The sequence below is a fragment of the Trachurus japonicus genome, chromosome 19, assembly GCF_045865225.1.
Source record: "Trachurus japonicus isolate A0001 chromosome 19, Traja_1.0".
NCBI classification, from domain to species: domain Eukaryota; kingdom Metazoa; phylum Chordata; class Actinopteri; order Carangiformes; family Carangidae; genus Trachurus; species Trachurus japonicus.
In genome coordinates, this window is record NC_140925.1 from 1,660,607 (window position 1) to 1,675,731 (window position 15,125).

General features: G+C 42.3%; 1 protein-coding gene across 1 annotated transcript in view; it reads right to left on the reverse strand.

The window, feature by feature from the left end:
- The window catches only part of stxbp4 (syntaxin binding protein 4), a 74,055-nt gene that overhangs the window by 23,025 nt on the left and 35,905 nt on the right, over positions 1-15,125 (reverse strand). Inside the window, exons 13-16 of the mRNA XM_085762171.1 lie at positions 10,894-10,990; positions 9,982-10,091; positions 4,097-4,186; positions 3,947-4,012 (exon numbers count right to left, since the gene is read on the reverse strand). Coding sequence (XP_085618297.1) covers positions 3,947-4,012; positions 4,097-4,186; positions 9,982-10,091; positions 10,894-10,990 — 363 coding nt within the window. The remainder of the gene's footprint in view (positions 1-3,946; positions 4,013-4,096; positions 4,187-9,981; positions 10,092-10,893; positions 10,991-15,125) is intronic.

Sequence of the window (15,125 nt, forward strand, 5' to 3'; positions counted from 1 at the left end):
AAAAATCTTGGTTTGAATTCTATAAAAGTGGGTCGCGACCAAGGGGGCAGTTGTCGGTCTGAGAAGTGAAGCTCACTTCCGCGTTCAACAAACTGCAATCCCCTCTTCTTCCTCTGGGGGCTGGTGTCAGAAAGCAGCATTCTCCATAGACCCCCATGTTAAAATCACCGACTTTACATCCTCAGTAAACATGTTAAAAGCCTGGTGTCAGAACGTTTTTTTGTCTCAATCGATAGTTTCTACCCCCACACACACTCTGAGGGGGGTGAATTTTTTTTTAACTCTACCGTTTTACTGTTATTAGGTTAAAACTCTGGCCAATTAGGGCGCGGAAACGTTGAGTGACAGGTCCGAGCAGCTCCGTGGAGACAGCTGCTTGGAGGCCAGTGGGCGGGTTCTCGGCCGGCCAATCCAACATGGCGCTGTTCAGGCCGCCATATTGGAGTCACAAAAACGACTCCCCAAAACCAATGGGGGACGTCACGGACGCTACGTCCATTCTTTTTACAGTCTATGGTCGCGACTTAATGACCATGGGAAAATGTGGAGCCCAGAGTGAAACTAGTTGAGAACCCCTGATCTACGGTATTTACTCATGTTGATGTCTCACTTTACTTTAGGGAACACATAGAGTAACTAATGAGTAACTAATACTTAGTTCCTCAGTAACTTCTCTACCTTATTGTAAAGTGTTACAGGATCAGCTTAGTTCAGAGGCTGAGGAGTGTGTGTGTGTGTGTGTGTGTGTGTGTGTGTGTGTGTGTGTGTGTGTCCTGTGGTTGAGTAACTAATGGATCCCAGCAGCAGCTGCTCTCTCTCCAGCTGTGGCCTTGGGGGGGGGGGGCAGAGAGGCAGAGAGGCAGAGAGGCCCCCCACCTGGAAGCCTGACCTCAGCTCTAATGAGGGAACATGTCACCACACACACACACACACACACGCACACGCACACGCACACGCACACGCACACACACACACACACACGAACATGATGGACGACAGGAGCTAAACACACTGATCCTGACACACACATCTTCATCTACAATGTGTGTGTGTGTGTGTGTGTGTCTCCATCATCTATAAACTGTAGCAGAAGAATCATCTTTGTTGAGCTGAGGCCACATCATTAACATCTGTATTAACATCTGTATTAATGTTCGTCACAGAAACACACAGAGCCGTGGGAGGCTGCAGTTCCTCTCCTGACCACTAGAGTCAGTCTGGTGCATGTGCATCATAAACCAATATATATATATATATGTGAATATATCAATCAATCAATCAATCAACTTTATTTATATAGCACATTTAAAAAACCACAGGGGAAGCCAAAGTGCTTTACATTAGGACATAAAAGATTAAGATAAAAGACATAAGCACATAAACACAAAATCACTTCAAAAAAAACAAACAAATGGACCAGCTCACTGCAGGTGCTTTTATAGGGAGAGACATGTAAAAAATTAAAATTAAGGTGAGTTAAAAGCACGGGAGTAAAAGTGTGTTTTTAAAAGAGATTTAAAAACAGGAAGCGAGGAGGCCTGTCTAACATTCAGGGGTAGCTCATTCCAGAGCTTGGGTGCAGCAGCGGCAAATGCTCTGTCACCTCTGAGCTTCAGAATATATACAATATATAATATGAACTGAAGTCTCAGCTCCACAAAAGCTCCTCCTGCTCTTTGCCCATATTTGGATCAGCTCGCATTCTATAATTGCGATCAGTGAAATATATGAAAACAATATAAAACACAATTTTAAAAGACAGAACTTAATTATTATTTGAATAAAGCTTCATATTTAAAAGTAGCGCAATGTTCAGCTGTCAGAAATTAAAAGCAGCCTCCTCTTGTCATATTTGCAGCAACACTGATGCTTTTTTGTATCGCTCAAACTCTCCATTAATGTTATGTCAAAAATGTAACATGCAGAAAAAATGAATATGTGAGTATTGGGGGCGGGACTAGATAAGCTTTTGCTTCTCCCGCTTTCCCTTTCGGTCATGTGTATTGTATTAATTGGATTGAGATGATGTGTGATGATGATGACTAATTGACATGCCCGAAATGAACCAAATAAATAAAAAATAAATAAATAAATAAATAAAACAACCTGCTGCTCTGGGCTGAAATCAGAGGCCTGTGATGGGTTCATTTCGTGCGAAAGTAGAATAATATGACGCCAAATGCCTGCATTGATGTGAACATGCACAGAGCATGAAGCTGAGAGCCAGACTTAAAGGCCCCATGGCATGAAAAATGTGATTTTGGTTATTTTTTCGTGCTTGGGGAGGTCTCTGGGCCTCGTATATACTGCCCCATGCATCAAACTGGTCATAAACGGAGAAACACACACCGCCCATTTGTAGGAACTGTCTCTTTAAGACGAGCAGATAGCACTTCCTCCTTTCTGTGATGTCACACACAAGGTAACTCCGCCCACCGTGACCAGTTGTTTTTTTTCAATTTGTATGAATGCAGCTTAGGTTTCAGTTACTTGCCTGTGAATGGCCCGACCACATGCCACTTAAAAACAGTGAGCCAATCAGAGGAGAGGTTCTCATTCTCTCTTCTGATTGGCCAAATGACCTGTGCCTGCTAGAGCTCCAGAAAGAGGCAACAGAAAGGGGCAGAATAAACGATATTAAGCAGATCACAGGTACTCAAAACCAATGATACATCTTGTTATAGGGATATCAGCAGGCAAATAAACCCAGAGAAAAGTGCACAGCATGGGGCCTTTAACAAACCAAGTTGATAACCAGCTTCTTACCGTGTTAAACTTGAGGTTTAGTTGAGCTGCACCATGAACACAAAGCCTGGATGTGTTGAGCCTCCTTCAGTACCGGCCTCTGGTTTAAGTGAACCCAATCCTGACCCAGTGGGCGTCTGTGTAAAGTTTTAAACTGGTCTACTTTGGTACGTTCAGTAAACTCTGTAACATTGAACCGTTTGAACGAGTCCTGAGCAGGAAACAGGAAGTAGATGAAAGCAAAATAAAAAAATAAAAGCCCGGCTCCACGGTGAACAGAAACGTCCCGACTGAGTGTTGGTGTCAGAAATCGATCGGTTTATGCAACAGAGTGAAAGTGGAGAGGCAGCAGAGTGGGAGAGGCTGATTCACACACACACACACTACACACACTACACACACATACACACACACACACACACACACACTACACACACACCGGACAGAAAAAGACTCACACCTCCCACACACACAGTGATGTTGTTTTTAAAACAGGAAAAACCTTCTTTTTCTCTTCTCGTCTCTATTTGTAACTTTTATAACTCTGTCTAGTAGTTTATCTGTTTCATAATGTCACTTAAAGGGATAGTTCAACATTTTTGTCAAACTGGCCCATTGCCATAATCCCTATAGTCATAGCAGCAGTAGGTTCGTTACCTTTAATTGTCGGTGTAAGCTATTTTTAGAACGGCGGAGCAGAGCCGTGAGCTGCTCAGAGCTACGCTACGGAGGCTCATTATGGGATTTCTTTGTTGGTTTCCCTCATCAAACTCATCAAATACACAATCCAACAACTCCACAACGCTCTGGTGGACAAGTTGTGACCTGCACATTCACCACGCTATGAGATAATAACACAACGTTACCACACAGAGTTGTTTTAGAGGGAAATTCAGAGACTGTTGATGAAAAACTGTCCCTGAAGGCAACACGCATCAGTAGTTTTGCATGAATTTCCCTCTAAAACAACTCTGTGTGGTAACGTTGTGTTATTATCTCATAGTGTGGTGAATGTGCAGGTCACAACTTGTCCACCAGAGCGTTGTGGAGTTGTTGGATTGTGTATTTGATGAGTTTGATGATGAGGGAAACCAAGAAATCCCATAATGAGCCTCCGTAGCGTAGCTCTGAGCAGCTCACGGCTCTGCTCCGCCGTTCTAAAAACAGCTTGACCTGGACCGACAGTGACGTCATCACTCACCTGTTTGACTTTACTGAGCTCCTCCTCCATCTGGTGGTGAACGCGCTGAGACTCCACCAGCTGCTCCTGCAGACCAGAGCAGACGGTCAGCACCCAAACTCCTGTCTCTGTGTGTGTGTGTGTGTGTGTGTGTGTGTGTGTGTGTGTTACCTGCAGCCTCTTGATCTCCCTCAGAGCCTCGATGTGTTCCTTCCTCAGACGCTCCATCTCCTCCAGGTCCTCAGAGTCCGACAGCGACGGCTGATTAAAGAGACAGAGGACAAGAGTTAACATGAAGAACTCTGAACATGTGAGGGTTTTATTTAAAGCAAAGAAAGGCAGTGTATATTTCAGCAATATATCACAACAGGCCACTCTAAGGGGGTTGTCGTCCCTCCGCTTTGCGTCGGGCCGAACAACGCCCCTTAGCCGTGGTATAATGAGCATAGACCACGGACTGGAGTGATATATTGCTTTTATAAAACGGTTACCAATAAAGGCAATATGAAAGAGGGATATGCAATCAATTTCATGTAGTTTTATTCAACCAGAAATACATATTATTCAATAAAATTGCCTCACTGTGAAAAAAAATAGTCCCACCTCTCCAGACGTTAGCTCCAAGTAGCTCTGCATCTCGTCTTTTCCTCCGCTTTTTTTCAGGTGAAAGTCACTGCTCAGTCCCCTCTACCATTGTTAACCCTCCCCAGAGGTGAAAGTTCACCTTAAACATGTGGATTCAACTACTTTAACTGTTTTTAACCGTTTTTTAACATCGTAAAAACATCGACTGTCTATTGCTACGGACTGCAACAGTCCGTTGTCATGGATACATGACAACAACTGAGGCGGAGTGATAGCCTACGCTGTGATAAGGTTTTAGAATAGTAGCCGTGGTAGATGCTCAATATACCACGGCTAACAACCAATCAGATCGCCGGATTTCACCTTTACGTTTTATAAGTATGAATGAATGAATGAATGGATGAATGAATGGATTATGGATATTTTATTTTCGTGTCGTGCCATCATTGTGGCCCATCCCATAGGGCAGTGGTTCTCAAAGTGAGGTCCGGGGACCCCCAGGGGTCCTTGAGAGGGTTCAAGGGGGTCCAGAACTTTTTCTTGAAATTTTATAATTTTTTCTAGAGCTTTTAACCTGTTTTTTTTCTTTTAGATTTTTTTTTTTTCGAAATGTTATCAGTTTTTCTAGACTTTTTTTTTTTGAGAAATTCTACAATTTTTCCCTGTTTTTTTGATATCTTACCACTTTAATGGTAATTTTTACCACTTTTTTCTACAAATGTTTAAAATTTTTAGAGAAATTATACCAATTCCTCTACAATATTTCCAAAAATTCACGTCATTGGCCCTAATTTGAACGTACATTGACTAAAAAAGTAACATTCAGAACAAATATTTGTGTATTTCTGGTGTTTGCTTCAAAATGTTGTCTCATGGGGTTCGTGGTCTAATTTGTGTCATTTTAGGGTCCTTGATGTAAAACAGTTTGAGAACCGCTGTCCTATGGGATTAAAGACACATTGACTGAGAACGTCAGAAACTAGACAGTCCTTCCTGTCGGCCACACAAATGTACATACGACACATACACAAACAACTGAAGACCACTGACAACATTCATCTGTATTTAACTCTTCTTCTCGTTGCCAAGTCCTTATGAAGGTACGAAGAAAATGCAAATATATCAAACCGTGTCCTAATGTGAGGAAGAGTGCCAAATCATGGACTGTGTTAAAAGGACAAGGCTAATTTACCTCTTTATTGTGGCGTTCCCATATTCGTTACAGTAATAAAAGGTATTTCAGCCTCTAACATGGCACATTTTATTTTGTTGTTACTCAGTTGTGGTGATTAAAAGCATTTATTCTGACAGGACTGATGCTTATTATTAAATTATCATATGCTATGACAAGGCTAACAGTTAGCCTGCGTCTTCTCATTAATATACTGTAATGTAAAGTACAAGTTTGATTCAGAGAGAAAAGCCGATCTAAATGCTACCAGCACACTGATCAGTCCTGCTCAGTTTAACCTCTAACCTAACCCTAACCTAACCCTAACCTAACTTAACCTAACTTAACCTAACTTAACCTAATTTAACCTAACTTAACCTAACTTAACCACTAACTATCAACCATCTGACTGGAGACGACAGAGATGAGATGGTTTCCTGCTTTTATACCAGCCTATTTGTTCTGTTTCTGAGCAGAATATGGACTTAACCCTTTATGACGAGTTCTATTGACTGGATTAGAGTTTATAGGAGGGTTATGACCCCCCCCCTGCAGTGAACACATGATGAGACATCGATCTCAGCTCCGACAGAGTGTGTGTGTGTGTGTGTGTGTGTGTGTGTGACCCAGCAGCAGAAAATCTTTACTCTCCACTGAGGCTTCACATCGATTCACTCTGAGCCAGAACCGGGACCAGACAGACGTTAATCAACTGAACTCTAGCAGCTGCTGCATGGAGACACTTGTACACTCCTTCTTTTGGATAATAAAAACATCAAATAGAAGTGAAAGTGTCTGAGAGCTGATTTACACTAGAGGCTCTGACACGGGAGTGTTTGTTCAATCCCGTCCCGTCCCGCAAAAGAATTCCCGTCCCGTCCCGGTCCCGTGACCAAGTAAGGTAACACTTTACAATAAGGGTCCCTTAATTAACGTTAGTTAGTACATTATTAAGCATTAATTAACTGTTTACAGATATATTAACAATCATTATTATGTATTACTTACACATTAATTAATGTAGCCTATTAGTAAGCAGTTAATTAATGTTTTAGGGCTGACCTCCAAAAGTCGACGATTCGACGATTCGATTCGGAGGGGTCTGATTCGACTATGAACCTCGTAGTCGAATCTAACCAGGACCATACCATTCTGACTATATGGGGGTGCCCACGGCTGCTGAGCATAAATTGTTACATAGAATGTCTTTTTTCGTTATAAAAAGACTATTTTGATACAAAATCTGCCTACTTTCTGTTAATAAAGAGTTCAAAATTATGTGTGCGTTTAAACGGTAGTCTTACGTATTAATAAATCACCCACTGCAGTTGCACAATTAAATGAGCGGAGGTTTTTTTTTTTTTTTTCAAATGAGCGGAGGTGAGCAGTAGGACCGTCAAAGTCACTGCAGAACACTCACGGAGTGGCAAAAAGACGAGGGGCAGAGCCGCCAAAGTTTAAAATCAAGGAAGTCTGACAGTCTAACTTTGTCAACATTTATCATGCATGACCTGACAGAACAGCAAAACATTGTGAGGATACATCTGACTTTGACCGAGTTACATTCAAGAACCTGCTTTCAGTCACGGAAAATAAATTAACTCCAGCGGTGATTTTTTTTTTTCGATGGATCAGCTGTGTTTACCGTTTCATGTGTCAATAGTTCTGATGGTTAGACAGATGAATTAGTCCCTAACACATCCTAAAGTTTGACATGTCAGAGTTTTTCAGAAGAGGAACTTGTTTTTTTTTCCGACTTCCGAGTTGTCATGAACGCACCATAAGTGTCGGGAGTCACAGCTGTGATCTCGTCCCTCTGCAGCCTGTCTGTCTCTCTGCCGGTACCGCGGTCACACTGTGTGTGTTACAGGATTGATTAACGTAATGTACGGATTGTCGAGTCCTTCTGACCTCCGTTTGTTTTGATACTACATGTTTTACCCGGTTTCTCTGTGTCCACGACCACCGCTATCCTTCACCACGTTGAGGGATGAGGGATGACTCACAGTCCGAGCAAAAGGAGCGTTGTCCAGGGCAACGTAACATAAACGCATACCCTGGCTCACAATGGCTACTAAAAATCATCCAAAGTGTGGAAAATAAATAAAGGTATTTGTTTTACACCTACCATATTTTTGGGGTGTTTTAGCTCTTTTGTTTGAAACGGAAAAAGTCGCAAATTTGCTGCTATCTAAAAAAAAAAAAAAAAAAAAAAAAGGTTCGACGATCAGTCGACTATGGCAAAATCTGACGAATCAGATTCGACTATGAAAATCCTTAGTCGAAAACAGCCCTATAATGTTTACTACTCAAAGTTAGTTAATACATTTCAAAGTTGAATAATGTAATTAGTTATCATTATGTATGCATTACTCAGCATTAATTAACATATTCGTTTATATATTAATGCTTAATAATGTACTAACTAACGTTAATTAAAGCTCCAGTTGGTAAGTTGACGAAAGTGAAAGTAAACTCCACGACTTGGTCGGAAATTTCAAGACAATACTCCGTCAGGTCCCTTATGAACCTCTGCCAAAGAGTTTATAAACCGTCTTTGCCTCTGCCAAGCGCCCCACACACACACAGACACACACAAAGTAGCCATAAACGCACCCACAGAAGATGTACTGTATCCATAGCACGACGTGTAGGAGCGGCGATTGGCTGCTCCTCCTGCTCCCTCTACCTGACTGGTGGAGAATCGTCGGGCGCGGTGGATTTTGGCAAATACGATTACAGGCTGTAGGTGGAGCCAGAGGAGTTGGATTTTGTCCTAAATTACTCATTTAATGTCTGACCATCAGAATATAGTGACAGTTCCAGCAAATATGACTGAATAATTGTTACCAACTGAAGCTTTAAGGGACCCTTATTGTAAAGTGTAAAAAAAAAATCCTGTCCCGTTTAAATCCTGAATAAATCACTCCCGATCCCGTCCTGTTCCCGTTTTTTTCTATGAACACAGTCATCATGTAAACGATTGTGTTGACAGACACGGACCCCCCCCCCAGCGCTCTGCAGGCTGAATGAGACAAAACAAGACGGTAGATGTGTTGACGTCACTTCTACCGTCTTGTTTTGTTATTTCAATTAGCGATAATGAACGCCCTCCTCGTCCTTTCTCTCTCCCTCTCTCTCTTTTTCTTTCTTTATTTTTTGCTTGTCTGCATCAGCTGTTTGATGCGAGGCAGAGTCCTGCACGGGTCCAATTTTGGAAACCCGCGCCCGCCTGACCCGTTGGTTTTTAAGCCCATGTCCCGACCCATCACCCGTGATTATTTCTGACTACAACCCGGATCCGACCCACCCGTCAATATTAAGACCCGCTGCCTGTGAGATCGCTGTCATCACCGGCGATAACGGGGGTATCCGTACTCTTTAAAAAAAAGAAAAAAGAAAAGAAAAGAGAGAGAAAGGGGGGGAGCCGTACTCTTTCGCGGCTATTTCCGGAACGGAGAATGATAGCGACGTAATTCTTTTTTTAATGAAAGCAGGACACTTCGGCCTTTACATTGATCCCATCGGTGTGTTTGTAGCTTTTACCCAGAAGCCGAGCACTGAGCAGTCGAGCCATGACAGGCTAAACTCAAAGGGAAAGCTGTGAGCGGTCACACGAGCGGCCAAAGATCGTTTATTTACATCAAGATGCTGCTCTGTTGTTGCCGTGAGTGATAAAAAAAAATGATTTGCTACGCTGGTTCATGCAGCTGCGCGTGAGTTTTCCTCTGTAGGCCGACACACATTCACCCGCGTTCATTTGAGTTCCGCCCGTGCCCGACCCGTGAATTTTCACAAGACAGTTGATCCACCTGTTGAACCTGGTGACGGGAACACTGTTTTTGCGGGGTACCCGTCGGATACCCGCAGGGATCCGACCCGATGCAGGACTCTGATGCGAGGTGGAGATTAGCTCATCCTCTGAGTCAGTCTGACTGGTGGAAAACGTTTCCCTACCGGTATGTTGATTTACACAGGTTCTACTCCGCTACGTAGCCACGACGACAGTGATCACTGAGGGTGTGAAGTGTAGCTGCGTCAGTCCACACACTTAAAACTTCTGGACCGGTTTGAGCGCACCATCCGTAGCTACTGCCTGGCTTGTGCTTCTTTGAATGTCGCGCTTTGACTCCCGATCCCGTTCACTCCCGTTTACATTTTTTCCCGTCACGTCCCGATCACGTGATTCAAAATAAATTGACTCCCGAATCCCGAGAAACTGTCAGCCTCTAATTTACACCTTTGATATATATTATTACATACTGTATGTATATGTTATGAGTTGTGTGTGTATTCGTACCAGTGGGTTGGTGGGCGACTCCAACAGACTGGACAGGTCGTCAGACGTGAACCTGGAGCTCGGCTCCTCCAGCTGAGGCTTGAACAGCTCCCGGATCAGAGTCTCGAAGTCTGGACGGACACACGGAGACACAGTGAGGACACAGACTGTCTGAGTGGAGGGCAAGGCAGCTGGATTTACTGTATATAGACACTCACTGTGCTTTACATGACAACAAAACATCTAACAGTAAGAACTGGGAACGGAGGAAAAACATAAAATTGTAAAACCCAAAACTGGAAACATTTAAAAAGCAAGAAAAAGAATTAAAGGAATTAAAGCACTTGTCACTTTGGCCCAGCACTTTTGCACCTTGCACTTTATCTCTCTTGTTGTCTGCATTGTTATGTCGTTCATAATACTATGTTTTTCTGTCACTGTACTGTTTTTATGTTTTGGGATTCCGGATGGAAATTAGCACTGCTGCTATAATCTGGCACATTTACATGTTTTTATATGTTCATTGATGTGCACTGTCCCACCCAAATAAACTAATAAAGTAAAGTTACAGGAAAGAGAGAATATAATAAAATAAAAATAAAAACTTGACTAAAATTGAGCATAAAATATGAGTTTGCAGCATGAAATATTGATTTGTATTAAAACAATAAAGAGGACTTAGTGCAAATCCAAGATGAAGATTTAAAGTTCTTTCAAAGAGCTCAGCCATAAGCACATGAAGAGAGAAATGTTTTAACCTGGATTTAAAACCTACATGGTTAAACTAACTAACGATGTTCAGCAGACAGCAGCAGAGGAAGAAGAGGAGGAGGAGGAGGAAGAGGAAGAGGAAGAGGAAGAGGAGGAGGAGGAGGAGGAGGAGAAAGAGGAAGAGGAGGAGGAGGAGGAGGAAGAGGAAGATGACTGTCCTACCTGTGAAGGCCACCGTCCCGGCCGGATCGGCTCGGAGTCTGGAGCGAAGCGCCTGACGCTGAGTCTCTGACGGCTTCAGACCAATCAGGTCCAGAGCCTGGACACACACACACACACACACACACACACACACACACACACACACACACACACAGGTCAATACTGGCAGCGGGCGGTGGTGACGCCCCAGAAACAAACATTGACAAACAAACTGCACACAGATGAAAACCTCCTCGTAGCCGCAGCCCTTCCATCACTAGCTGTGTTTACATGCGCAAATTTTCTTAATCAGACTAAAAATTTGAGGGATCGGAAAATCCGAATCCACTGTTTACATGGGCGCAAAATCAAATAATCCGATCATGACGTTCGTACACATGCACCGAGCTTTATTCAGAATAACAGCATTTTGACATGAGCAGAGCTGTCTTTTTCCCTAAAACAACAGCAGAAGAAGAGTTGTACTTCCTGTACTACTGTAAACAAACCAATAAACACGGAAGTGGCTTAATTTATCCCATTCAGTAGCCTACTCAAAATGGACCTGCGCCAGATTTTAAGAGCTGTTGCTGTACTCCTATATCGTTATTAAGCAGACTCAGCAACGTGTACTACTGTTCCTGCCATTGATAAATCTCACCGGACCCACCCGGACATCACACTGGAGTGTGTAAAAGCAAAAATGAATAGGCTAAATAAATAAGAACCGAGTAGAACTGTGTAGACAGCCGTGTCGCGCTAGTGGGAAAGGACGTAATGATCGGAATAAGTGTTTACATGGACCTCGTTCGGAATAACGATCGGTATAAACCACCCCTCTCGATCCGAACAGAATTTCTTTCAGATCGAGCCGAATCCGATCAGAATCTTCCAATTGACGTGTTTACATGACACATTTTTATTCGGATCAGCCCTTTATTCCGAATATTTGCGTCCATGTAAACGCACCTACTGTTGGTCACATCTGAGCAGAGCTGACCAACGTTTTATCACAAAATTAACTTAAAAAAAACTGATGACACATGAAAGAATAAAACCAAAACTCGAAAAAGAAAGCATTTCCTGCAGGAAATGCGTGTGAATGCTGAAAGCAGCTGAACGCTGTTGCTGAATGAGCTGAAGAAATTGTTGAAACAATGCTGAGTTAACTGAGGAAACTGCTGAGGAAATGTTGAAAAAGGCCAAAGCTAAAACATAAAACTGGAAGGGTGAGAGATTAATGTGTTTCTATGGGCGAAAGAAAGAAAGAAAGAGAGAAAAGACAGAGAGAAAGAAGAAAGACGTAAAAAGAAATGCTGATTCAAGACGGAATCAGCATTCACACTAATAAGTATAAAGAAAATGGCCGAACCGAATAACAATAGTGTGAATGTCACACTATTCTAAACATATATGACAAGTTGCCAGAGATTAAATCTTTATTTTTATTCGACCTTCAAATATTCAAACTGATCAATAATGTAAAACTGAAAAAAATCTGAAAATACAGAATCAGTTTGAATTGTTTCTATTTGAAGCTTCTTCCTCTGTCTTTTATTTTGAAGGGCTGATCCAGGAGAAGATCCATCTCCTCTCTCTCTCAGCTTCTCTCTGGAGCTTCTATTCACCTTATGTAGCCCCGCCCACTTCGCCACTTCCGGTTTGGGGGCGATTGTGTTACGACTTCCGGTTCAAATGCGGAAGTGGAAACTGATGTAAACAATCGGCTGAATTTGCAGTGATCTGCCGGATTTTTAATTTGTATTTTGTCGACATGAACACCTGGGAGCACACTTTTTCTACCCTGCGGCGATCGGACGGTCGTATTTTAGTTCATCCTTCAAGGATCGCCACTTCTAACTGGGAGGATGACATGAAGAAGTGGCCCGAATTAACTTACGGGGATATATTTAATTATTTTGTGCTGTCCCTCGGAGTCGATGGTGCCACCATGAAGAATTTTAAGAGCACTGAAGCCTATCAGTATCTTCATAGTGGCAAAGTGGGCCGCGTACTACTCCATCAAGTGGAGGATCTGGTGTTTCTAAAGGCTGACGTTAAGCCCAGTCAGTCCGCAAATTCGGTCCATTCAGCCTGGGTACTGGTGACCAATCTGGGAGTGGTTGAAACGGCAGGGTGCTCTTGCATCGCAGGCCTGGGAAAGTCCTGTAGTCACGCAGCATCAATTTTGTGGAAGGTAAGTAGAACGTTTTTGTTTGTTTTGTTTGTATATACCGTACTTTTCGTACTATAAGTCGCTACTTTTTTCGCCCGCCCCGCCGGTGTCCCAGCTCTCTGCGCGTAGGCAGGAGTGAGCCTGGCCGGGCCAGTGCCGCCCACACAAATCACTGGCCCCGTGGCCCGCCCGTCCACGTTTCATAAGAAGAACATTTTAATTGATTAAATTAAATTAACTGCAGTTAATCGATCGTTTTCAATGGGAGTTGTTCTGTGAAATGTAAACAAACAAAGCCGACAGATGTAGCGGATCTCTGTTTAAAACGTTGGTGCAGCGCACTGAGCACACAAGGGAGAGAGGAGGTGAAAAGAGACAAGTTACCTGTTGTAGTGAGTGACGAGTCAAAAAGCTGCAGACACTGATAACTGATCACTGCCTGACAGAAGAGTTTGAAAGCAGCCTCTAACTTCATGAACGCAGCTCAAACAGACCCGCTGCTTCAGCACGGTGACGCTTTGATAAATACAGCGGATCCGTGCTGGTACAGCGTGTCCTCCCGTATATCACATGACATGCCCGAAATAAACAAATTGATTGATTGATTGATCAGCCGGTCTCTACCGGAGCTTAATTAAAAAAAAAAAAAAAGCGCTCCTCGCGGTGGAGCGGAGTTTCCTCTACTCCAGCTGATCAGCTGACATGTGGTCAAGATGTAGCTACAGACCTGTCACAGTCACAGATGCATTTCATTTTTATAGGACTTCGACCTCAGAGCTGTCTGTCTTCAGACTGTCCTGACCTGTCCCTGAACACCACACAGGGACAACATGGAGCTGCCTGTGTGATTGGTTACTGAGTTTTACTGTTTACATGTACATGCAGGTACAGTTAAATACAGTTTATCATCATAGTGGCAGGAAAGATCATTTCATCTGTAGCTATGTATCAAATAGGTATTGTGTTGGTCAAGAACAAGTTACAAAAAAAGAAAAGAAAAAGTTGTGCAATAAATGTGATGTGCGCTAGATTAAATGCACTGTCCTGAGAAAAGATGGCCCATCCGATTTTGTACTGGCCCACTCAAAATTAAAATTCTGCCTACGCGCTCAGTAACCCGTAATCCTCTGTTTATGATGGTAATGAAGATGGTTCTCAAGCATACTGCTCTTTTTGAAAATATAAACTAGTGTGTGATTATGTAAAATGTATGCCATATGTGTTTATCTAAAAAAAAATATGTTCACATTAAACAGTAGAATACAATTTAACTTATAACGTGGGTAATGCTAACATGCTATTTGTGTTTCACAGAACTGCAGGAATAAGAATTATGGAGAATCTGTAAGTATGTGGTCAAATCTCGGATTGCTAGAGGAAGAAGGTAAGTGCATGGTATAATCAAGGTAAGTGAGCTATGTAAAATCAAATCATGATACAGAAAAAAGCCTGAAGGTGTCACAGTAAGTATCAGTCTAATCACATTACTTAGATCCAAGGTGAGTTTATTAGGATATTCAGATGTCTGTCTTTTATCTGAAAAGATGTAGAATGGCTGTATATTGATCAGTAGTGGAAATTAACAAACTACATTTATTGTAGTTAAGTACAGTTTTGAAGTACTTTAACCTTCCTTGAGTAATTCCATGTGCTGCTACTTTCTACTTCCACTCCACTACATTTCAGAGGGATATTGTACTTTCTGCTCCAATACGTTGTTGTTTATCTGACAATAGAACAAGCTTTTAAAATACAACACATTGTTAAGGATGAAACCAGTGTAACAAGTAACATGCTTCTTACACGCAGATGCCACGGTATTAATAATCTAATGATGTCATATATAATCAAATATCGGCCAGAGGGACCAAACCACTGCTTTTACTGCAATACTTTAACTACATCAAGACTGTGCTAATGCACTTTTACGATAGGAGGGGTTTTACTTACTGCAGTACTTTTTACTTGTGACAGAGTAATTCTATATTGCTTTACTGGTACTTTTAATAATAATAATAATAATACATTTTATTTGTATAGCGCTTTTCAATGTACTCAAAGACACTTTACATAAACA